Source organism: Protopterus annectens, chromosome 17.part0 (genome assembly GCF_019279795.1).
Source record: "Protopterus annectens isolate FY-2018-M chromosome 17.part0, PAN1.0, whole genome shotgun sequence".
Classification (NCBI taxonomy): Eukaryota; Metazoa; Chordata; order Ceratodontiformes; family Protopteridae; genus Protopterus; species Protopterus annectens.
The window spans coordinates 298,507,031-298,534,338 of NC_056751.1; the positions used below are offsets into that span (position 1 = coordinate 298,507,031).

Genomic DNA, 27,308 nt, shown 5'->3' on the forward strand with positions numbered 1-27,308 from the left:
CGCATCCTAGTGACTATATTTTAATAAGCTTATAAGGGGTAAAAACTGAATAGCTCCTCCAGCACACACACACACACACACACACACACACACACACACACACACACACACACACACACATTACTAAGTTGTATTTAGAATAAAATGCATCATAATCAGAAACTGCATATATTCCAACCAGCTGCTAAATACAAGAGAAATTAGCTGAAGGTCTCAGACCTGAACCTCTGTTTAATGAAGCCTCTCTCCAGAAGCTCTTCTTAGTCTCCACTATCCTTTCCTCGGAGCTTCTTAGTAAATTGACTCCTTAATGCTGGGCTCCTCAGCAATAAATAAGCTCCAAATATAGAACAGAGAGAAATATGATGAGCCACACTGACATTTGTCTTTAAAATAAAGCTAGCTGCACGTCAAGTTTGAGCTTAATTTCTGCAAATAGGCGGAAGTCGCCCTAGATCATGCATGGAAGGCTAATTGAAAAGATCAGTTGGAGCACTTGTGGCAGACATGTCACTTTATGACAGTGTTCTGCTTCTGAAAATTGCATCGTCACGACATATAGTGGCAAGAAAAAACGACCCTTTCTCCCCGTATTTGGCTTTCGTTTAGCCCAAATTGGACTCTGTTTCTTTAACTTTCAAGGGCGACTTAATTTAAAGCAGCAAGAAGCTCGGCACAGCATTAACCTCAAGAGCGCGCACTTACCTCCATTAAAAATAAGGAGTTTTGTTTTCCACGCTTTAGAATAGAATCAGAGTTGTTTTTATCCTGTAACACTATACATCTAAATGCAGGCTACTTGTGTTTCATAACTAGCAAGAGCTGGGTGCTATTTAAAACTGACGTTGCCAACTAAAGAGAATAACTTTTATCTACATTAAACCAACGCGCTGGCACTAGAAACCTGCAACATCATGTATTGTTTTTATCTAGGGCTATATACATTAATGGATGAAGTAGAGGGTCAAGCCATTCATTCCCGTGTTTTACAATGAGAGCTATGTTTTCAATTAAGAACTTGACGGTGATATTGCTCGACCATTCTGTAAACATTCAGTCTTAATTCTTATGGGAGACTGTGGCGAATGGAAACGCAACTTTCACTTTAAAGGTTAAGCCTTAATCACTATATAATTCCCCAAGAGAGTGGTACAGATCTTGCCTAGTGGCAATGATTATGCGCATTGTATTCTTCTGCTAGTCAGCTAATAAGAAAGCAGATGGTGTCAATTTAGACACCCAGCACCATATACACTAGGAGATATTAATACTGAGCCTAAAGAGGCTGCCGCGACCTTCAAATACACTCAAGGGTTCACCCCAATGATATCTCTTCAACGTTTTGCACTGATCACACAACACCATGTACAGGAATGACACTGACAAATAATACGATAGTATGACCACATTAAAAAGAGGGACAGGGCTTAAAGTTCATCCTTGCAAGTTTGCCATATCTGTGTCCCTCCAGTCTAGTACAGAACGTTAATTCAAATCAAATGCGGTGTGCACGGTTTTATTTACATTTAAGTAAATTACGTATGCCATGTTGTACTGTTATTTTCAGATTGACAATCTAGTAGCTTCAGTACGCTTAACTGTAACTAAAATAACACCAAACGCTAGAGCTGAATTTTTGAAGAGTTCCGAACCGCTGCTATAACATTATTATATAAGTTTCTCCATTTTAACACCGTCCAATGCATACAGGACAGTAGTACATTCTGGGTGCTTTGAGAGCACTTTTGGCTAACATCAACGACTGAAACAAAACTAATTTCATGAACTTTAATCATACTTTGACTTAGAAATGGGGTCCATTACTGGCATGGTTTTAGAAACTCAAACGACTTGGAGACATTAAACCGATAGTAGTCTTGTAAGCACAATGCATCAAATTAAAATTCACGAAGATGCCAGCCTGCATGCAATTTACCGCAGCAGTTACATAACCGTCCACTCATAACATTTCATATTAACAATATTAGCAACAAAGTAGAATCCCAATTTTATTTTCATAAAATTAAGCGCAATAGAAATCTGCATATTTTGTCTTATCCTCCATGCCTTCCTCTACCAGAGAAAGAAAGCATGACTTAAATCTGGAGCAAATATTGAATTGGTCAATTCTACACCAGCATAAAAATTTAAATTAAAAAATGCTCCGGATGACATGATGTAAAACACACTGACTGTTACATTCCGATCTACCCGTCTATAAGTAATCCATGCAGTTCCTTGCAATACTGCAGAATGCCACGAGAAATCAATTTTCTTACAATCTTTAATAAAATGTGAGTATTGTGTCTAAATAATAATAACAATAATAATAATTAGCAACATCCGATTATAGCCGGGGTATAAATAATTCCTGACACCTGCCCATTTGTACTTTAACAGAATCTTTTTTAACAGAGTCCTTTTTGATGAATGCTTCTGGCGTTCAGCGTTCCCATAAACAAATGTTATGTGGAACTAGCTAGCAGTACATTTTTCCTTTCGGGTGCATATTGACACACTGATATGTTTGTAAAAGTACTCCACCATTTCCAACTTTTTTGTTGTCTGCTAAACTTACGATCACTGGACTAGAGAACGGGTAGTTTCTTTATGACTCAACATAAGAGTTTAAAATTATATATCATATTTTCTTTCCTGTCATAATCAAGTACTGTTGTATTAATCTCTGGACCCGACAATACAAAATAAATCGAGTTTCTGTTGTTCAGCAATTTAACCTTGCACGATTGCCTATATTTTCTAAGCCACTGAAATGACATAATTAATTTGCGAATGCTATCAAGATTTCAAATATCTAAAATCCGTAAACTACGTCAATTCATTTTTGGAAATTTTAGTACAACATTAAGTACTGAACCATACTGCGTAGTTTAGCAAGCAGAAATTATTATTAATTAATTACAATACTAGCGCTCAAGTAGAGTAACTGTTTTCATTAAAACTGTGTAATGAACATGTGTGTGTGTGTGTGTGTGTGTGTGTGTGTGTGTGTGTGTGTGTGTGTGTGTGTAAATCTACATACACGGAACACGTTGTAGCATTTTTCGTGACAAAAGGCAGTTATAGTTCTAAACCTTCAATATATGCTTATGAAAGGGCATTTTCAGTTTACAAATGCACCTGTGGGTGCAGGTCTCTGTGTTTTCCAATAAGATATATATTACAACTTGAAATTCACAAATTAAAACTTTATATGCATATATACACAGGACCACATGTAAACCATTTTGAATGTTTATGTTTAGATGAATACAAAACAATTACTCCCAGCAAGCGTACAAAAATACATTTATCCGTATAGAACCTAGAACTTTTGCATCATCGTCCAGATACAAGCCACCCAAACACTTTTTTTTTTAAATCTTGGTAAGGCATCCATAACAAACAAACACAATGATGTGTTGTGATTACTACACATTTCATTCCATCTCGAGTACACAGATCACTTTTTAACTGCAATAAAACGTTATGTTTTGCTTGCTGTGGCATTTACATATAATTTCCTTCGGTCATCTGACTTTTAAACGCTGCTAAGTAATAATAAGCATTGTTCTTTGGAATGCTATTTCCAAACGAAACTGAAAGGAACAGTCTCCAAATGCACACATTTAAAGAAAAGTAAACTATGGGGCTAATTATTCTAGCCTTCTTAAAATGACAGACATACTTTGCAATATATTATTGTGATATTTTCTGTCATTCTATACCTTTCTTGCATATAAGACATAAAAAAAACTACAACAACCACTGCAACACCACCTGGATAAATATACAGTCACTTACTGTTTTGCATGTTGAAATGTTACAGCAGTATCCCACGTGGCTCTTTTGTTGTGCTCTATTAATAATAAAATATACATTAATCAGCAGAGAGTTTGACACAATAGTTCAGCAGCAAAAACATTAATCATCTTTGAGTTATGCAGCTTATTTAATAAACGGTTATATCTTTACTGAAGTATAGCTGCATCAGTTATAAACATCTGGCCATGTATCATTCAGTTTACGTTGAAATAATAATTTTAACAGCATGCATTAGACATAATCAATTGATTTGCTACAGAACATTATCGCAAAACGTGTTAGTATCATATTTAAACTTGCCTGAAATTATTGTTGTCACTCTGTCCCCTCATACAAGTCTATGACTGGAACATCAGCTTGTCGCTAGTTAACGCTTCCCTCTAAGACAAAGCAAGGAAAATAAGAAAATAATAGAATTAGAACAATTATAAGTAATGGTTCTATTTTATTTACTTTAAAGTATGTGTCCTTAAACTGTTAAGATTATGACTGCTATCAAACTATTTCCTTAAAAAAGTGTCTTAGACAGTTATGTTTGTTACTTGCTTGCACAAATGCACGGGCATTCCAATTAGCACATTATTATTTTTTTGCATTCAGTTTTTTTTACTGTGCTATGACTCCTTCTCAGTACCCTTCTCTCTCTCTCACACACATACATAGGCACACACCCCATTTCTATCCTGATATTTCGAAACCTATTATTTAAAGGTATTGGGATGCTACGTTCTTTTTTGAAACTTTGCCTTACTTTTAAAGGATGTTAAAGTACCTGCTATAGTTACGTAGACATGTTGATTGCATTACTATGCTTAGATAGTCTACCTCGCCTCAGTACTTCCATAAGTGAGGAAAAAAACAGGAGGGGGTAAAAGCTACTCAGCAAAGCCTACAGAATATTAACAATGGCTTGTGTTCTGCATTTCTATTGAGTCATTCAGTTTCAGAGTGCAAACCTCAACCACAGTTCGAACTTAATGCAACAGGACCCTCACTCAGAGATAAATAACTTTTCGTCTTCCTTCACAGCTTTACTAAGACTCTGCATGTGCAATACTTCTATATATGCACACGCCTGTTTTGTGTGTGTGTGTGTGTGTGAGTGTGTGTGTAGTTGTGTTCCTAGTATGAGCTGTTAGAGGTTGTAAACCAACACAACAGCTCGGTGGGGAGCTCAATTGGTATGAGACAATTGCAATAAAGAAACTATTCAAGTGGCTTACGGAAAACGAGTACAATAATGAAATGGTCGCCGCTTTCATTTTCTTCTTTTGAACAAAAATACTATTTGTTTCTCTTACAGCTGTAAATAGACAGAGGGAGCGAGAGAGGGAGACCTTTTCTAGCAAGCGACGGAAAATGTAATGCCAAGCCTTTATATATGTATGAACAATTATATCCATGTTTGGCATTTTCGTGTAATATTTCTGTACATTTTTACACAATATTTCCTTCAATTTGCTAAATCTAAGTGGCAGATATTTGCTGCTCTGGCGAACTACATGATTATCTTCAGAACAAACTACCTAATACAATTTCCTATGTGAATTTTAAGTAGGTATCTTATTGGAAAACAGGGAGACATGCACCCACAAATACGAACACACACGCTTACTCCAGCAAAGGCTCAGCCCCCAACATAGCTACTACCAGCAATATCTGCTCAAGTGGTGTGGATAAGTTCTTGAATTTTCGATAAACGATCACTGAATTCATAAACAACTTTGGAAGATGCCCACAAATAACAATGCTTTAAAGACAGAATCTTCCTAAAACTGCATTTTTCCATATCTGTTAGGCAGTGCCATTTCTGAAGTACTGTGTTATATTAATTACTCTGCCGTTTGCTGAAGGCAGCATTCATATTTTGCCGTATTCTCTCCAAACATTAACCCCACCACAAAAATTATTTATCTGAGAAATAAATATATGCAATCGCAAATATAAAAATAAAGACTTCCAGCAATATCCTCAGTAATCTGTTAAAGCGGTACTAGAACTCTCTCTCTTAGATACATCGTAATACCACCGGTGTCAGCATCAGAGCTCAGTGGTTTTCTTGACGTAAGGCCTAGTCACAACTTTTTTTAAACGCACAATTAAATCAGTTCAGATTGGTACAGAACACTAAGCAATGCAAATGAACTCTTAAATGACTGCTGGAGGTTGGATATAAGGAAACGAGTGAAAATGTCGATCGGATGGATTCCTGCTTGGTTGAGGGTAAATCACGATTAAGAAGCTCCGAGCAGAACGACCGCCATTGAAATATTTTAATTGTTTAAAACAACACGTTGTGTCCAATATAATATATTCAGACATCATCACTTTCTATTTTTGCTATATCTCAGTTTAATTTTCAGTCTGCTTTGTTGTACACTGATACATTTAGTTTATAATATGGTTTGTGACAGGATTCATACAAAAATTTATATCTTATGAGAAACAAATAATAATAATAATAGTAATAAAAATAATAACAATAATAACATGAACACGGCGAGATTCCTTTAGATAAGCACCAGACGAGGACATTTTCTTATTCATTTTTCGACTAATCAGTGGGTCAACACATGCCATAAGACTGATCTGTAGAACACTTCTAATACACTGACAAAAACAAACCTTTAATACTTTCACAGCACTCTCTTTCTGTTTAGCTGGTTTCAGAAAGTGCCAACGCTGAGCTCGACATTTAACTTTTGAAAACATTAATCACATAAAATTTCAATAGTTGCTTCAAAACATGCATCACAAACTGAGTAAAGTTCTCCCCAGCGACTGCTCCTCCATCTTTCTATTGTACATTTTCTAGGAGGTGTCCACCAATAAAAACAAGCACTTTGAAAACAATTAGTACTACCATGATTGTGAGAAATGGTGGCCTGTACTGCACCTAGAGAGAGAGAGAGGTAATAAGTGTGTGTGCGTGTGTGTTTTCGACTGCTCCATTTAAACTGACACTCATTCTTGCCGTGTCAATGAATCTGTACACAATTATGCAATCATTAAACACGTTCTTGGTCTAAGGTGACTTTGTTATATTTTCTTACTTTCTTTTTATCTACCTATCTTTCTGTCAATCTATCTACCTTCAGAAGTACTTCTGAACTAAAGACTGGTAGGATGTAATGACCAAGTGTCTCGGATATACCGAATTTAACAGTCTCATTTGAGAAAACTGGGGTGACCCTGTAAACACGTTCAGTTATTAATACTTGGATCTAAATGGAATGGATGTGCGTCTGTGGTAGCAATATCGCCAAATGTATACAATACTCCATAGCTTATTTTTAGTATATTGCAAAGATGAGACGCCACCATGGTGTGCAGAACTACCTGTCGGCAGCAAAAGTCTTCCCCCCAACACACACTAGTGCCTCACAATTACAACCCTAGTTACTACTCGCTATCCCTTACACTATGCAGTTCATGCAGAACGAGGCAGACTCACCTTTGTGAGGCATCTTGTGCGTCTGTCAGAACTCCTATCAAAGAATTGGGGAGCGCAGTGAGTTGGAATGAAGATGCTTTAAAGAGCTGCCGGTAAAATAATTTCTCCTGTGAGCTGGTAGATTCTTGCAATCCTGCGAAGGAGACAGAGATTGACAATAAAATGGGCTGTCAGTGAGTAGTGAGTGAGAGTTAAAAGTATGTGAGAGGCGCAGAGAGGGAGAAAGCAGAGAGGGAGGGGGGATGGAGACGGAGAGGGAAAGAGAGCGAGAGAGAGAGAAAGGAAAGAGAAACCGCACACCTATGCTGATTGGTGATGGCTGAAATGCGTTAATGTACGTGTACTTGGTTTCTGCCAGTCTCCATTCCTCTCTTCACTGGTCCATTAGCAAAGCCTGACCTCTGTCATCATCTCCAAGCAAGAGACTTCCTTCTCTACCTTTACCAGAGCGGGAAGTAAAGCTGAGTTAGGGCTCCTTGTTCAAATCCACTAATCACTCCCCACATGCAAATACACAGTTCCTCTGCTCCATAAAATATTGCAATATGCAAAATGACGGGGCTACCGACAAGCTGTGGATTGGACGCCTTCTTCTGTTCCCTTGTCCAATTGGTTAGCCTTTATTAATATGAATACTCGTTTTCTGCCTAAAACACTCGCTCTGTCTACCCAGTATTTACGCTCTTTTCAGTGTCCTCTTTCGAACACAACATAAAGCATGGATACCGATATTTTGGCAGCAGTTTTTCAGCGTTTCTATTTTCACCCTACTTCTTACTGTTCATTTTCTTATGCTGGCGGCCTATGTATAGTACCCTAGCGTGCCGAGTGGCAACACACACACACACAAACACACATACAAATCTCTTGTACACAAATAAGCAATCTGGTTTACTTAAACTTAAAATTGCTTAGGATGTACGTGCTTGCACTAGTAAGTTTTCAACATACAGCGCAACATTCTAAATATGTAAATTAAATATCGCAGAGTGGAAACCACATTTTGTAGCAAATTCAGAATGAAAATGTTTCCATGATTAGCACATTTGCTAGATTCAAAATTAGTTTTCCATCATATTGTATGATGAGGACTTCTGTATATAACCGACAACCAGGAGATAAAAAACACACTTCTGCCCTAACGTGCTCTTTAGTTTGACTGATTTCTTGTGTAGGGTATTTTGTAGTCATTACGAGGATCCACAAGGCTGCAGCAAGCACGGGATCAATTAATATTACACTTCCTTAGAGTCTGGTTTTACCCTGTTGATTTTCCCAAACTAAACGTCACTCTAGCCGTTGAAGTATTCTAGCGAAAGAATGCAAATGTGACCACACACCGAAAGTACATTTGCAGAAAGTCTGACCATTAGGGCACACCTCAGTAAACTCTAAAGCATCCCCTCAGCGCCTGTATTTAGGGTTACATTGAGAGTACCAGTCCGACCTTTGGGTGTTCCCACAGTCCTTCAGTGGGTGAGCTGCAAAGGCGATGCTAAGAAACAACGTGAACAGAGATAGAGGTAGATAAAGAGAGTGAGTGAATGAGAGAATGAGAGAGAGAGAGAGAGAGAGAGAGAGAGAGAGAGAGATGGAAAAGGAAGAGGGAGTCAGGAAGGAAAGACAGAGGTTGGGGGACGCAACCAGAGTCTGAACGCGGGAAGCATGAAATGAAGATGTGGGCGCATACACTTGACTCCTTCTGACATGTGAAAAGTGCTAGAAGTCAGAGCTCATCAATAAAGTATCTTGAAAGTGAATAAGAGGCTTGACAAGCATCGCATTCTTAACTAAAATACAATGAGGAGACAAACGACTCTGCCAAGCGGTTTGCATCTTAGTGAAAGGCCTCCTCAATGGGAGCCGGATAATGAGCTGCCCTAACCGTCATGCACTGTCATCTCGAGTCCTACAGAGAAGCTGCTGCTTCGCCTAATATTATTGAACAGCTTCTGCGGAGGACTTCAGCTCTCCCTTTTGTACTGCTCAAAATTCGCACTGAGAGAGTCTATAAAGTTTCTTGGCTGCTGCAGTGTTCATGGCTGCTGCTGTTGCAGTGCCCATGGAAGACTGAGCTAGGACATGAATGACAGACAGAAGTACGAGTCTGAGGATCTGATTGCTTTGGGTTTGCCTTATACGTGGCGCAGAACTACACGCTATAACGGGTGATACATTTCTTTTGCCATACCACAGTGTGCATCGCTGACAAACTGGGAGCAATGCACAATGTATGGTCAAATCTGCATAGTTTGGTCATCCTTAATGAAAAGCAAGGCTGCAGCTCAGTTTGACTACAGTAACATGTTATACACAAATGTTTGAATATTGGATAAACAAGAATATTAAGCAGTATTATGCATGTAGTTTACTTAAAATCAGTACCGAATAGCAATGCTTTTTATGTAGACGCCTGAAGACTTAATGGTGACAATCAGTTGCCTTGTAGTTTAACAATAATTTGTCTCCGATTAACTGCAAATAAACTAGGGCATTAACCGGGTGATAAGAGATGAAGCCAGAATAGCTCAACAGCAAATCTATCTGTCTGTCTATCTCTATCTATTTATTCACACACACAAAGAACCTGATAGTGTGCCGAAAACAGAGCAGATATACCAAAAAGGTTGGTTAACAGAGGAGAGGAAAAAATGCAAACCTGTACAGACTCACACTGTGTAGAGGGTGTGGCTTCAAGAAACAACTTTGTAATGTAAGTTTTGCCAAATGTTGTCCTATGCTTATCGTTCACTTAATGTCAGGATCAAGAACAGTATTACTATTTGCCATAGAAATCAGAGAAACATTTTATCTGTCCATGATAGCTGCTTACGAATTTCGAGGTGGAACCTTACTTTACAATTGCAAATAATCATTTTTTTTGTCTTCAGCCAGACTAAAACAGAATTATATGGCTGGAGAATGCAAATGCAGCATTCAGCCCAACTCAGAATAGAACGAAATAATGTAATGGAATCTAAATCTGACCATTAGTCCTCCTTGTGCAAAGTTGTCTTCGTTCAACTTCGGAAGTATAAGAAAAAAATGGGGTGAGGGTGGGAAATGTACCTGACGTCATTCTTGGTGGAAAAACTTTCAATATAAATATGCGGAGGCGGTGGCTATTATTGATTTATCGAGATTTACATGTGCGTGGTGGGTGCGTGCGTGAGTAAACATATGTATACTTCCAGCGCGCGCCCGCACAGGCTTGTGATCGGATGCTGTGCTCTCTGAAACTATAAAACTGTGGGAAAAGCAGAAACAGAAAATTATCAGATTTCTTTAATTATCGTGGTCATTAAAATATTTCATAGTACAGTTCATATGCCCCTTCAGGGGCACCAGCGGCTAAGTATACAGTGCAATGGGAGATGCGTGTGCATTATTGCACACAATAAACATCTTAAATACAAGGCTGGAGAACACCCTAGGGAGCATCGTGTAACTCAAAGATCAGAAAACTCAGTTTGAATTATTCTTACAAACAATTTTGTTAGAATAAAAAAGCTCTTATTTTGTAACTGCCTTTCCTTTACATCACTGCAGATATTCTCTTGAAAGACCAAATGTGAAACATTATGCTAAGGGCCAATAACCGCTTCTTTACTTTATTTTGGGAGACCAGTGATTCTTGTTGTAGTTCTGTGTTAACTGGACAAGCCGATCCGTTTATAAAATGTTAGGAACTTTACCGAGTGTGGTTCAGCCTTTTATTTAGCACTGTGTTCTTTTAGGCCATACGTGAAAACAGTATCTGTTTAGCGGCTGAACAAAAGCAAACAACATAATCGATTAAACAAGCACTTCGTCATATAAGCAATCGAATGATTAAATGCAGTATCCTGGGTACAGCGGGGATATAATGTATATGCGTCATCTAACGTACTTTACATATGTATGTAAATTTCTCCATTGAAGTCATCTGCGTTCAGCCCATACCCCTCAAACTCTTTGCACAAGAAATCTAGACAAAGCTGAAAATAATGGGGTGACAAAGGCCTAAAAATATTGCTGTTATAAATCTAGAAAGCTGTTAGAACATAAGGCGTTGTGTTAGCATACATTTTCTGAAGAGTATGAAGCTTGAAGCTCAAACGTCTGTCATAGTTTAATTACCAGTCCTCAACGAATTGCCAGAAAACAACAAATTTTATGAAGGACGGACCAAAAATATGAGGAAAAATCTGGACGTTTTAAAAAAATCTGGACAATTGAGTGTTACTGTGACAGTACTATATTTACATGGTAACTTACTGAATATCTAAGCCCTTCAACTATTTCAATAAGTGAGTAGCACTGAAACTACAGTGACGCGATTCGAACATTAGTACTTAATACAGACTTTTTATGTTTGGAGTGGTTGTAGTTAATTGCACAGCAAACTGTTAAAATATTTGTTGATGGAAATAGGTGCAAGGACATTCGCTTTTTTCAGAGAATGTGATTTGATTTTGTAGCAATAAAATTTAACCGAAAATGATGACAAACTTTTAAGTGATTCTCACTCGTGGCACTGAAGTATTGCAGCCGATGACCCGATGTGCTCTTCACAAACATACGATAAAGATATAACGCATAACGTGCTACTTCTTCAGAGCATATCTCTCAACAGTCCAGATTGTCTCGGAATGTCCAGATTTTAGGCTTATGTTTTTGGTATGTTCCTTATAACATTTGTGGTTTTCTGGCAAGTCGCTGAGGATTGAAGTCACTAAATAATGACATATATTTGAGTTTCAGACTCAATATCCCTCAGAAAAATGCACGCTAACACAAATCCTGCTATTTCTAAGTTTATAAGAGCAATATTTAAAATATGTCCCTATTTTTGGGCCTTTGCCCCCCCCCCCGTTATTTTATGGCTTAGGCCAGATGTTTTCTTTTTTACTTTAAGTGGTTGGAAGGTATGCTTTAGAGAATTAAACTCTAGATTAACTTTCGTGGAAATTACAAACAGTTTTAATTAACCACTTGTTATCAAACTGCAGTGTATGCTGTCTGGTTTGTTCTGCGGGATTAAGGGAAGAAGAAGACGATTGTACACCCGGAACTGAAGTTAGGGAACACGTGTGTCATTGAGGAGCTGGTTTGAACTTTTCTAGTCTTCTGGCTGGAGACCCCACCCCTTTTATTTGTATTGACATATGTTGTCTGTAAGGCAAATATGAAGTCATTTGAAAACATGCTTGACGTTCATTTGTATGGTGGTGTCGAAACTGCTGAGATTTGCTTTGTCAGTTTAATTATTTTATAAGGAAAGACGAATACTATTTGTGGACCAAGTTCCACATTCCCCCAAACACTCCCGTTTCTTTAGGATAGCATGCAACTTTAAAGGCAGGGCCAAAGCTGCTTCTCAGCATCGTTTACTTAAGGAATACTTAATACACTTTCATTCTAAATGTAGTGTGAATACATTAGTCAGTAAGTCATCTTTACATTTTTGAGAAGGTCGAACACAAAGAAAATTATTTTTGCAGACAAATCCCTTCTTTCCTACAGGGACATTTTGTGTTAGGGCAGACACCAACAGGGAAGTAGGAATTAGGATGAAACGTAATAACTTGCACAGTAACAGCTATGGAATATCTTTTACCTTACTAAACCAATAAATAAATAAATAAATAAATAAATAAATAAAGGAAAAAACAAGCAAGCGTGAAAGTAATGCGGCAGGCCCACATCACTAAATTATTGCACTTGCCAAACAGGTGTTTTATTATTGATGAGTATAGACTACATTCTAGCACTGTTTAGCAATTATTTTATAATGTAGTACTAGTGCAATGTACTTTCTATGTGTATCCTGCGGTAGAAATTATGCTTAGTCAAATATATATCCTTGTTGAAGACAGGGCCAAAGCATAATAACATCTGCCAGGCGACGTGTTTGTTATAAAGATGCTCCTCTTTCTTTAGAATTACTTCAAAATGTTTGCTGCATGGGTTCTAAAATTTGACTGAGAGGCAAAGAACGTTTAACAAAACTGTAATAACTCTGTTATCTAATTATTGTTGTATGCTAATGACAGCCTAAAACCTTATAATTATTTCAAGCGATAAACGTGTAAAATGTAAAACATATTTATTAGAATGGACTTCCTTGAAAAAGAAATACTTAATTCACGATACCATTCCCAAATACCTTCTGTTTCAATAACGTTATTTAAGTGAACAGCGTCAATAATTGCAATGAAGGGAAAACAGATGTGCGGGCGGTGTGTAAAACGGTTTGACTACGAAGATTCAAGTAATAAAATTTCATTTTCCTTCAAGGACTGCCGAATAATATATGTCCATATACGGCAACTAATGATGATAAAAGAAAATTAAGTTACATTTCTAATAGAGCAGTACGAGTTATTACTGTGGAAGCTGTGTGTGTGTGTGTGTGTGTGAGAGAGAGAGTGTGCGCGCGCGCCCCTATTTATAATGCACAAGAAAGAAGAAAATATTTATTTCTGCAAGGAGTGATACACTGCACCCCATGAAACCAGCTATATATTCCACTACATAATGTCACTATCCATGTTTACCTAATTTATGTTTTGCTCGAATGAACATGTTAAATCTCTTTTGGAAAAAAAGCGGAATAGTTGTGTTCTTTTGTAAATGCTGGTGCCCGCCGCTACTTGTAAAAAAATTGTGTGTATGTGGGTGGGGGCAAAAAGACTGAGGCAGTGTGAGTGAGACCAAGGAAACAAGGAGGTAGGCATAACCATCGTGTTTTGCACTTTATTGGAATCAGTTAAATAAAACAAATGCTGTTACATTAAAATCTAACAACTACACACATGCTTTAATGCAACTTGGCATATGTGAGACATTACTTTTTAAGCTTAATGCTGGTTATCGCGTTACTGATTTATTTTGTTTAAAAACTGACAGCCAAATAAAATAAGGGCCTCAAAGAGGATAGTTGCTGTGTGTGCATGTTTTTATTTAAACATATTAACCAGGGTGGAACTCCGATCAAGTGGACCGTTTATAGGCTTGCTTGGCGTACAGTGATACATAATGACCAATGATATAAAGATTAATGAAAGATGAATTCATCTGTGCAGAAATGGCCATACCAATAAGCAGCCCGAAGAAGAATGAATTGGCGGTACAAAAGTAAAAAAAGAATATCAAACATTACTCATCTACAAAATACTGAGGGCTAAATTGGATGTATAAAAGTAACTGCAGGTACATTACTTTCAAATAGGCGCATGTTGATTTGAGCTCGAAAGGTGTGGGTGTGACAGTAAATAGAACGAGTAAGTCCTAGAACTATAGTTCAGGTAACAGTGTAACACTGAAGAAAACATGGACAGTTGTTTTTCCTATGGCAATGAGATTTGTAGAGATTTTAATCCAAAAGAAAGTACGAATGACGTGACTGGAGACAAGTCAAGACCGTGTACATTGCAGGAAGTCTGGTAGAAATCAACAGAATAAATCGTGCATATTTTAAGACCGCTTAAACAAAATTTGCTGAAAGTGCAGAATCAGAGACTGGTATAATTTGACCTAATGATACGCCAAAGTGAATGTTCGATTCTTATTTATTATAAAGTAGAAAACAACATCGCAAAACGATTTAATATACTAACTGATTAATCACAGTACTTATTTTTCTGAAGTTAGAAAAAATGACGAGATTCTCTTATTCAGAAGTTCCAGAAGATAAATCGAAAGCAATAAACCAGAGATGCAACTTAAAATGCTCTACAAGGCGAATTTCCCAGCAAAGATAGGATAACGTCTTGAGTTGAAGCTCTTGCACCACGTCAGCTAGTAGAGCCCTGCAGCCTTTCGGATATTGCAAATAATAGTATTTAAAGCTCAGATAAACATACCAAGCACACATAACTTTATGACTTCTCTTACGATATATTTATGCTTTTTTGAACAAAAACATGCGGGTATAAAATTAATGGAACATCAGGAATGAATGAGTTTCAGAAGAGATAGAGAGAAACTAAAATTAAACCAAGATAGAAATAAAGGGATTTAAAAATGTTACCTGATCAAATCCTACAGCCAAATAATTCCTTTTACCGGTTCCAGCTCTTTGTGAGTGACTTCTAACAGGAGAATAGAATCCAAACAGCTTTAGTAACCAGTTTCTACTTAGAAATCCGGCACAGAGTAAATGTCAGTGAGAGTTAAAAAAGAGGGCGCCTCTTTAACCACTAACTTTGCCTTAATATTAGTGTCAGTGCATTCCTTATTGGCCGGTACACTGTAGTGACGTCACGGGGACTCTAGTCACTGCTGAAGTTAATGAAGAGTTTTTTTTTTTTTGCAGGAGCAACAAGGACCGAGAGTATTGCGTTATGTTTGGTAATAGTAAAGATTAACAGCATGTCTTAGTAGTTGCTTTGTTTGTAGTTTCCGGTCTTGTTTTCAGTTTGAAGAAGCAATGAGAACTGGGTCATCTGAAATGCCACAATGCATACAAATCTGTCTGTCGGTCTATCTATCCACCCATCTGTCTTTTGGGAGTGGTGCCCATGTCCATCTACAAGAATACCATTTGTCTCACATTTTGGGTGATGGGCCTGCTGGCGCTCAGAAAAACGATCTTCTACAGTTGTACTGCCCTCCCCCCCATGCTTGTCAAGAGTACCAGGTATATAACTGCAGAGGTTCCAGCAGGTTACATCATAAGTACAGATCATAACATATAAAATCGTGACCAGAGTACGAAAAGAGAGCAAACACTTACATGCAGTAAACCCCATTCGTGCTTTAAGAAGAGAAGCAAACATACAAACAAGGAATGGGCAAATATTCACCACCGCATTGACAGAGGGGGTACAAGCCACAGAATAAACTTGTGTGTGTGTGTGTGTGTGTGTGTTGGGGGTATAGTATATAATGGACTGGTGGACAGCGGCTTCCTTATGCGCGTAGAGGAAATAATATGGAAAGTATGAATCAGTATTAATCGACAAAAAGGGCACACAAATATATCAACAGAAAATGATATTTTTTAATTAATTTCATGTTACTGGTGGTCACTGACATAGTTAAAAAAAAGTATCACGATGATCTGTAAAAGCAGATCAATAAGTAGTTCAGCATTTCTCCAAAACAAGCTTGAATGCAATCTAAATCTAGGGAATTCAGCGTTCAGAAATGTGTAGATTTCATCACATTGTCCATACCACGGACAAAAAAAATCTTGTGCGTGTCCTGAAAACTAAATTATAGCACGAACAGCACCCACAGATTTGTGAGATGTTACATTTTCAGCCCATTCATTTAAAAGCATACTTGTACCAATGTCTGTAGATCTGTGTTTGAAAAAATAACTATTTAAATAAAAGTCAATTTAGCTAACTCTGGCTTGATGTTTACTGTGTGAGTTAGGTCAGGTGGAAAATCACAATTTTACTGCTGATTGGTTACCTGGCCTAACATCATAAATACATTATTGATACACTCTACACAGGAACAATTCAAGAGTCCAAGCCTACCTGGAGACTCACAAAGGACACATAAATATGTTCTTAAGACGAGACGTTAACCTGTGGCTACAGCTGCCGGAGTTGGTGGTAGCTGATGCGGATGTAAAATATCCCATAACAATTATCGAAAACAGTAGTGGAAGTTCCCCGGTGCCCTGCTAAATTTTCTGTAGTCAGTATGAACACCACCACGGTCTCCCCCGAAAAGAGGCCCCTGGCTTAGTGGACCACACACACATACACACACGTATAAAATTCGGCTAGGTTAGTCTGGACATTAAGCTTTTATTTAACAATTTAACAGACTACTGATGCTTATATTTACAGTTTCACTTCAGCTCCTGCCTGGACTCTCTTGGGTGTATTCAAGCTTAAATGTAGTGCTCACACCCACCCACCCTTCTCTGCACACACGCCTATCTGTGTGTGTAGGGGGGGGGGGGGGGCGTGTAGACAACAGAAACTTAATGTTTCTCACACACACACACACACTGGTACGCATTTTTGAGAGGCATAAAGTCCTACTTCAAACCACAGGAATGTTGCATGAGCGAGTAAGTAGGCGTTTACACATACACGCGCACACACGCACGCACGCACACAACCCGCTATACACAAACGTAAAGTCCATTGTTAGCCTATCGCAGTGTGCATTTATCTTGCATTTGTCACACCTTAAAAATACCTTTAGATTTGTTATTGAGCTGCAATTTTGTGTCGCATTCATAGCTTTCCGTTGTCAAAATGTGAGACCCTAACAACTTACTAACAACTTCATCTAGGAAGCTTACAGGCTAGCACAGTTAAATACGCTACATCGTACTTGTAAATGTTCTTCTTTTGATTAATTATTATAATTCAGTATTTATTTCCACGGATATTAGTTAAAAATTCTTAACAATGATTATGTGACTGACCTTTTCAATGTGGTACAGTGTAGAACAGGAGCGTTTTACAAGAGCCATCATGATGAGGTACAGCCGAGATAAGTGGTCTTATCTGTATATAAAAAAGAAAAATTATAAGGCTGTACATACTGATTACATTAGTCTCAATCTCCCGTTAAGGACACTTCGACCATTTTTTTAAATTGAAAAGGAGTCGATGCAGAAAGGGCTAAACACTTAATATTTCACGGAAAAAAGTGATATGTAGAACTTTTAGAAGTGTTGATTTGAAAAATGTAATGATTACTGGATTGATTTTAATTTTGTTTTGTTTACTATTGTATGCTGTGCTGCTGAAATCATGTTTTAGCTCGAAAATGCTTATGAAAACCTCCACTCAATGTTTATAATCAATAAAGTGTTGATATTAAAACATGCAGTGTTAATAAGCAGACTGAAACACAGACATCAGTTCTTCTGAAACACTCTGGTATGAAACGGTCTAGTTATTAAAGTAAACAAGCTGTGGGGGGAAACAGCGCATATTGAAACAACCAAAATCAAAACAAACTGCACGTCTTCGTGAAGTGAGACGAAAATATCCCATCTAGTATGCCCGTGAAAATATTGTTACGGTCACCACAGCTACAACTGTTTATTTTCCTATTATGCGATTGCGCTGACGATTTTAACTTCCACTTCCTTGCTTATATTCAAGTCAGACTGAGCAGAATGCAGTTGCATTGAATATTTTTTTTGCATTACTTGGATAGGTACTCCTATCATCGATACATTAAAATACACAATCCTCCAAAGCTTATGTGACCTTCTCCATGTACTTTTTTATATAATGAGCTACAGCTGACACATCCACTTAGTTTTAGCACCGAGAATCTGTTTGCTTCTGCTATTAGTAGCCTCCCAACCACTCTTCTGTTGGTTGCTAAGTGGCTAATGTTTCACTAGGTTAAAGAAATAAAGCAGAAAAAGAAACGGCAGTAAGGTGTTTTACTGATAATTTTGAGTTATTGCCATTACAGAACTCCATATCCTCGCAACACAGCAGGGTCCTTCAATGAATCTCTGGAAACCTCACGGTTTCAGCCAGCTTATCTGGTTGTCAACAAAGGGAAAAAAAGTTTGCAAAGAAAGACCAGGTGCTGCCTGCCTTTTCCTGCAAAGTACTCCTCTCCAAAAACTGATGGAGCGGAAGGGGACTTGTGCACAGCCGGGCTATGGGGCACTGGTATACTTAATGACGAGATTAGCCAGTCCCAGCCAACATTATCCTTAGGATCTGCAAAGGCTGCGGGTTGGATTCAAGGTACTATTTGCCTCTGACGTTTTCGTCACTGTAATATATATATATATATATATATATATATATATATATATATATATATATATATATATATGTAGTATTATCGGATTTAAACTAGTTAGTGGCACTGCGCTGTATGATATTGTGTTAATCTACTCATTTCAAACTTTAACCTTCAACGGTAAGGTACACATGACGGAGTAGGTATGCGTGAAATAATGCATAATGCAATAACACGATTAATTGCCATATCTGAAACGTTATATTTTCACATAACTTGATAATGCAGTGAGGCGGTAGCTCAACTAAAACAAAGAAAGGAGAAATCCGAGGTACAACTGATGTTTCCAGATTTATATTTTGCAAAGCCAATCTGAATTTAATTCCTTAAAATAAAGGTATTGTATTTCAGATGTTACGGTAAGTCCATGTTATGTGTTATAGCTTCCTATGCCAAAGATCCTTCATTGTATAATTCCATGCATACTTCTCAACTGTCTAGATTTTCGCAGAATGTCCAAATTTTTGCCTCGTATTTTTCGTCTGTTCCACATAAAATGTGTGGTTTACTTGCAAACCACTGAATTTTGAGTCACTAAATAATGACATACGTTTGAGCCACAGACTTCGTCATACAAAAAATGCATGCTAACGCAAATCCTGTTATTCTATCTCCGTTTTAAGTTTATATGGACATTATTTAAATCTGCACCTGTTTTGGGCCTTAGCCCCCACATTATTTTAGTCTTTGTTTGGATTTCCCTTGCTAAGAGATTGAGAGATATGATTTCATGAGTGAAAAAAGGCTTGTTACACTTTCCTTGATGAAAACTGACCAATAAGGCAACCATTACAGAAAACAAATGTTGGTCACTTTTTCTACAGTTTACTGACCAGACATGCAAACACTGATTCATTTTTTTAAATATTTGCATTACTGGTGAAAATACGTGTTAGGCACCAAACTGTAATATTAATGTTAATAGCGTTAGTACGATGTTATCAGCATCTGCAAATCCATTACAAATACCTGTATACGAATGACATGTACTGTTCCATTGCAAGTACCTGTATGTGCATGGCAAGTACTGCGGCATTTATGCAAACAATTGCACGTTTGTTAAAGCTGTATTAAAACTTAAACACTACTATGAGTTAGTTTTACTTGTGTGACACTTGTTTCTTTATATAGATAACTAAAGGTGCATCTAGCCATCCTAAAACATTTAGATACGGACACGTTATCATGTAACTAAATTCAGGGTGCTGAAACAACTTGTTTGTGTCAGTTTTCATAAACATATTTGTCATGAAAAATATATATTTTAAAAACACAATTTGTTGTAATTGTTGCACGTTAATAAAAAATAAAGTTTATGAAACAACTGCTTCATGTGGAAACAGAATGCATACGTATGGCGATATAATATAACTCCAACATTGACTGTAGTGACAAAAAATGCTTATGTGAGACTGAATAAATAAAACCTAAATAGATCAATCAACACTATAAAGAATGAAAGAAAAACACCTGCTTAATGCTTACATATATACATCTCATAAATATTATTTTTTCAAGGATTTGTCTTTCAAAAATTATAGAAAATATGTTGCTTACCTAATATGAATTCCAGGTTTTTTGTACACTATTTAGCTTAATTTCTCAACCCAAGCAGAATACGAAAATACTGCATTACATAAAAACTAAAAAAAAAAAAAATAATAATAAATACTCCTCTGGTTAATCTTTTGTACGGTACCAGGCAGATAAGAAATCCTAGGTGCATTTACTAAACACATTTAAAGTGCCAATGGATTGGTGTGCTTTATGTGGAAGCAACCGTCAATAGTTTTTACGCTTTTTTTCTTGCATTTTATAATCTTTACTTTCCAGCTATATATATATATATATAGCGACACCATCTCAAAATAAAGCAGACTTCGATTATTTCACTATAAAACACAGTTGCTCAACATTATAATTTATTTTAAATTAGACCTCTTATATCAGATAAGCGATTTCAAGTACGACCTGGAAAATACTGTTCAATTAAAAAAATGCTGTGATATTTCCAAATCATCGTTTTTCATATACACGTTATAAATTACTGTTAGACTATCATCTGAAGGCACTTGATGATATATTATTATTGCTCAATGTATTGCATTTTGTTTATTTAATATACCACACGTGCAACTTTCTAAAACCTGCTGTTTAGGGAAACTCTTGCTTTGCATGATTTGAAGTCTTGTTACAAAGTACCTTTTATGAAGAGGTCATACAAAGAATGATGGATTGCTGCTGTATTTTTCATAATTCCATGCAAGTAAAATAAAAAAAAAAAATCAGTATCTATAGCTGTTAATCAGATTTTTTGTCAGTGAATTTACAGATACACAAGTGCTTGTATTAGAAACAAAGCACATCTCTGCAGAGCAAGATATGATTGTATGTAAGTGAAAGTTTTCACAGTACATCTTTACTGTGCCTCTATTTAAACTGGTCTATTAAAATAATATAATGTGCAGATACTTTTCATAAGAAGCCTAATTATACTAATTTGAATGAAAACGTTACCCATGCTGTCTTGGGTTATTTATAATTTCATTTATTCTATAATATAGTTTAATAAGCTTGACTCTGAATGCTGTATGATTTGGTTTGCTCTCCATCATCCCAGTTTTGGAATGAAACATTAGCTGAATTCCCCGGGGGTGAATGAATGCAATTTGCTGAAAGTCGACAGGCACGTCCTGGATGTTAGAAATTCACTTTCTCTCAACATGACAAGGCTGAGCTCGATCTACAATTGTATTTGAAAGCGCAGTGAGCGGAAATATCTTCCATCATTAAGCTTTTCTCTTTCTCCTTTAGCAAAATAACAAGATACCTCATTTGAACATAAACACTCACAAAATGCTATTTATAATTTTCTTTAAGATGGGAGGCCAAAGCTACATATTCATTTACGTATGTGCGCATGTGTACATTAACGGTGTAGTCCTCCCGATGTCAGCCATGTGATCAAGTTGACTTTTTTACTTTAAATCTAGAATAAGAAGTGAGTTGTAACATGGGGATATGCATTTACTCCCTTGACCCTTGTAATTGGATTAAAAATAGACTAAACACCAAAAACATAAAAGATTGACACCTGCCAACTGGACTTGGTTGTGATTGATTGTGATGGGCTGTGCTGGCAACAATAAAGAAATAAATGGCAGGGATAAAAAAAAAAAAAAAAACATTTCCTTGCCACGAGAGAGGAAGGCAACGTGTTAGACAATCTGTTTGCTGATAGATACAAACAGAAGGCAAAGTAAGGCGTCAACAATAACCCCAAATATTGAACCAGAACCAGTGAAACACTTTTTACTTTTTTAAAACTGTTGTACAACTACTACAGAACCACGAAAAAAGTGACGAGCACTCGAAATAATTTCCTTTCAATGGTTCATATAGTTCTTATTTGTAACAAATGTGGTGCAATAACTAGGACTTGAAACCCATTTGTAAACAAAGCTGAAAAGATACATACATGTCAAAATAGTTCACGGCACACGTGTATCATAAAGATAATTGTTTTCAACATCAAATCAACATCAGTATTAATGCTGAGTATTAAATTAAAAATACAAAAGGCAATACCATACTGAGTGCTTCAATCTGCAGCCTGTGGTTGAGGTACTTTATGGATATTTCTGCTGCTCATACACGTGCATGCACGTGTGCTCACACATATACCATTCGGCAACACAGAGAGTATTGTGTTGAATTTGACATACAAACGTGTGCTGTGTTTATATCTATACATCTGTAGTGCATGATAAATTGTGCACACATCTCTACAAGTTTGTTTCTTTGCAGTTACCTAACCTTGTTTAAAAAGCCATTGGTGTATCTGGAAACGAAGTACGCTGCTCTTCTGAGAATGCATTCATAGATGGGGGTAGGGGGCACTGATTACTACTTACAGATGGTTTATAAAAATTAAAAATCGGTACACTGTAATGTAAGTGGCTATGTAGAGAAGAGAGACAGATTGTTTAGTCCCTCTCGACAAGACAGCAGTCATCTAGTTGCTTTGGTATCATTATTTTGTCTTCCTCTAGAGATATTTCTTCTGCCAGTCTTTAGAAGATTTCAACATGTCTACTTTCACCTCAGAGTTGCTGTATGAGAGTCACAAAATCAAAATAACACATACAGTATTAACGTGACATCATTAGTTTTCCACAACTAATCTTTTTTAGACCCATCCATCCAGGCGACGATTGCTTTACTCATTTTGGCCAAAGCAAAATTAAACATCATTTATTTGTTAGACTTAATGATGGAACCACCACGATTTAAATGGCTTAACGAATTAATTTTGCATGGTTGTAGAAACAGAAGCTTGTAATAAGTCTGACCATAAATACATTTACTGTAGACCCAAACGTAGACTGTCTTCGTACGAGGATACGTGCGTCTGATAACCTACCTCTTTGAGATTTAAGGTTTATAACATTTTTTTCCCTTTTCCCATTTTCCAGCAGATCTTTGCATTACCCCCCCCCAAAAAAAAAAAAAAAAAAAAAAAACATTTGAAGGCTTATTTGTGATATCAGAGTCAAAACTGAAAGAAATACAACTGTGCGAAAATGCACACATTTCTGGCTGAGTTGTTTTCTGTGTTGGAAAAAGCTTTAAAACATGGTTGGTAAACATTATGCTTATTTATTCATATTTCATCTTATACTGCACACATTTTGACTTAGGTGTCAATTTACATTTTGCATTAGGTACATCAGATGGAAGTTGCTTCAGATAATAAACTGGGATGACAGTATGATCGACTCATGGGATTTAATCTTTTAGGTACACCAATGCATGTACATGTGGATTCTCAAAGCAATCAAAGTAGCCTGCTGTCTGTCTCATTTGGTCATTACCAGACAGGTGCGCAAAATGTGATGGAAGTTTGTGTGTGTGTGTGTGTGTGTGTGTGAGAGAGAGACAGAGATGGAGAGAGAGATCTTCAGTCTCTTTATGTAAGCAACAGGTTTTCCAAACAACTCCAGAAAACCATCTTCAGAATCAGGGCCAGCCTTAACAATCGTGCGGCCCGGTTTGGACCACTTTGTTTGCTCCTCCAGCTTATCATACCACCTACCACCCCCACCCCCAACCAGCCTCCACTGTCTAGCCTCCTGGACTTAATATTTTTTCATATTAGGTATCAGTAATGCATTTTCATATAAAGTATCAAGAATGCATGCACTTACTCTGCATTAAAATATATTTATTATAACTTAAAAAAACTAAGCAGATCATGCTTCTCTAAAGTAAACTAAATTGAAACATGAAGCCTGTTAAATCGTCTGAATCATCACAATCCCCAACACTTTTTTCCATGTCCAATGCCCTGATATATCATTAGGTCTGAACAATTAAATGGGTGTGGATGGGCTTGATGTTACCAGGAGACAGGAGTCCTAAAACAGAATAGACGTTTTCTAAATTCACTTGTTCATCTTCATATCATAGTGCCCCCTCATACTTTTCAGCAGTTTAGATTTTTGCAGAATGTCCAGATTTTTTCTTGATATGTCGGTCTCTTTGTCATAGAATTTCATAGGTTCATAGGCAGGTGCTAGGCTATTGGACCTAGGGCCTATATAAGCCTAGCCAAAAAGGTACCCTGGCTTTTGCCACCCAAGAAAATTATTTTCCTGTGCCCCTGTCGAGCAGAGCCACAGAAGTGATCCCCAGGGTGAATTTCCTATTTCCCATCCAATCATCAAGATTTTTCTTGAAGAGTGCTAATGAGGAGCTTTGTTTGATATAGGTAGGTAGTTTGTTCCAGAGTATGGGAAGTCTCTGGGACAGGAATCTATCCTTCCAGCATGTTCTGTTTATTGTGGTGACAAGTATTAGGTCCCTAGAGTGTATAGCTCAGAGGGATTGAGATTTCTTTAAGTGGAGTATGTCCAACAGCTCTGGGTTTGACATAGCTTTGTATGTTAGGCAGAGATCACCTCTGAGTAGGCGATATGCAATGGAGTAAAGCTGGAGTGTTTTGAGATGGTCTGCATAGGGCAAACAAAGCTTGTGGCCCATACAGGGATTGAACCTACAACCTTGGCATTATTAACACTGCACATTAACCAACTGAGCTGTGATTTTCTGGCAAATCACTGAGGATTTAAGTCACTGACTGACATACATTTGAGTTTCAGATTCCATATCCTTCAGAAAATGCATGCTAATGCAAAGCCTGTTATTTTTAACAACATTTTAGATTTATAAGAGTAATATATAAAATTTTCCCTATTTTCAGACTTTTGTGTCCCCCCATTAATTTTGGCTTTATATAGATTTTCTCTGCTTAGAAGTTGAGAACTGTGTGCCCCTTTCTCCTTTATGGGTTTATAATCACCTTCTGTATCTGCTCTAAACTGTTCAGGTCCCTTGTCCAGTAAATTCTAATACCTTTTTGCAGTCATAAAACTGTTTAACTTCCTCAGAATGATCAATAATAATAACAATGAAAGTCTTGCCTATGGATATGTATACCAAAATACAAACAGTAAAAATGTTTTCATTCCCTTTAATTTTATACACTTGTGGGTTAGGCATATTTTTATCAACTAGTGGAGAAGTTGTGAATAAGAATTAATAAAAAGTTGAATTAATTAATCTGGGGGAGGAAGAGGACAAGAGTCAAGTGGGAGAAGCTGATCCTCCCAATAGAACAAGGAGGTTTAGGATTACCTGATTTGAGGGGATATTTTAGATCTACACAGTTAAGGCTCTTATACATAGCACAATCAAAAAGCTGCAATTCAATCTGGAAAGGGATGATGATGAAGTGAAGGATACAAGAAATAGGGAAAGAATGCAATTTTGGAAGAAGATCCTTAAGGAGAATAAAAACAGTCATACAGACTATTATATGTATTAGGTAGCCAAATGTATACCAAGAACAAAGCCAACACAAAAAAAAGAGAAAGAAGATTCTAGCAATAGGGATGACTGCAGATAGGGGTCGAGAGAATAGGGAAGAGGGTGCTGGAATTGACTGGAGGAAGCTGGTAAAGCAGCCAAAGTATTGGAAACAAATGATTAGAGAGAGATTGGTAATAGAACGAGAAGAGGCCAAGAAGACATTTGGATTGTAGATTAGTGATTACCTTACCTATCAGGGATTGATATCAGAGTCTAGACAAAGAGAAAGGGATAGGGGAATCCCAAAATGAAAGTCCTGCACTGCTTGAGTTTTTCACTTAATCTAGAACAGAAGCTGCTGTTAAAAAAGGGATAATTAGTAGGACATATAAAATATTGTGCAATAACTATAGGAATCAATCAGAAGAGGTAAAAAAAGATTAGAAAGAGAGATTAGATATGCAATTGACAAAGAAACAATGAGAAGACATATGTATGGCTCCCAAATATGCAATACAAATCTAGAAGATTCAGGATTCTTGCCTGGAAGTGTTTGCACAGATACCTCTATACCATAGGGTTACCACCTTTCATTGTGGCAAAAAGAGGACCAAGGCAACACCCCTCACTCCTCCTGTAACCCTGGTAATCTCCTCCCCCCATGCTGCCACTTTCCACCCATTTTGTGATGTTACTGTCAAGTCAGATGAGGAGAATTATCTCTTTTGTCCATTTGTGATGCTTTTTTTCTACCTATTTACTATACTTTTCTGTAAAAAAAAAAACAAAAACAAAAAAAGTAAATCTGGTGGTTGAACAAACTCTGATAGTTCCTTTTTTTTAAACAAAATACCAGAGTTTGTACAATGTTTTCTGGATTACCAGACAATCAGTTTGATTTCTGGATAGTCCAGAAAAAATGGATAAGTGGCAATATTATTATACTCCAAGCAGACTCAAAGGAATTTTTCCTCAGGCAGATGGAAAATATTGGAGGTGCAATGGGGAAGAAAGAGGTACCTTGGAGCATATGTTTTCAGAGTGTAATGAGTTCATAGGTTGGTACTAGGCTATCGGCCCTAGGGCCTATACAAGCGTAGCCATAACAATTCCCTGGCTATTTTTTTCCCCACACTATTTACTTCCTGGACCTCTGTCTAGCAGGGCAACTGACTTGAGCCCCAGGGTGAATTTTCTTTCTCCCATTCAATCATCAAGGTTCCTTTTGAAGAGGGCCAAGGAGGCGCTCTGCTTGACATGTATGGGCAGTCTATTCCAGAGTCTGGGGAGCCTCTGGGTCAGGAACCTATTCCTTTAGCATGTTTTGTTTATTGTGATGACAATGTTTAGATCCCTGAAGCATGCAGCTCTGAGGAATTGGGATTTCTTTAAGTGTAGCATGTCCAACAGCTCTGGGTTTGACATG

General features: G+C 37.2%; 1 protein-coding gene across 5 annotated transcripts in view; it reads right to left on the minus strand.

Moving 5' to 3' along the window:
- The window catches only part of PAX6 (paired box 6), a 68,919-nt gene extending 53,499 nt beyond the window's left edge, over window positions 1–15,420 (minus strand). The window contains exons 1-4 of one of the 5 annotated variants that reach the window (XM_044059516.1): window positions 7,580–8,011; window positions 7,280–7,412; window positions 4,126–4,205; window positions 3,805–3,859 (exon numbers count right to left, since the gene is read on the minus strand). In XM_044059516.1, coding sequence (XP_043915451.1) covers window positions 3,805–3,814 — 10 coding nt within the window. In that variant the 5' untranslated portion in view covers window positions 3,815–3,859; window positions 4,126–4,205; window positions 7,280–7,412; window positions 7,580–8,011. Of the gene's footprint in view, window positions 1–3,804; window positions 3,860–4,125; window positions 4,206–7,279; window positions 7,413–7,579; window positions 8,012–15,293 lie in introns of those variants that run through there. The other 4 variants (XM_044059518.1, XM_044059519.1, XM_044059520.1 and 1 more) reach the window with 4 other exon arrangements.
- Between the last annotated feature and the right edge of the window lie 11,888 nt (window positions 15,421–27,308).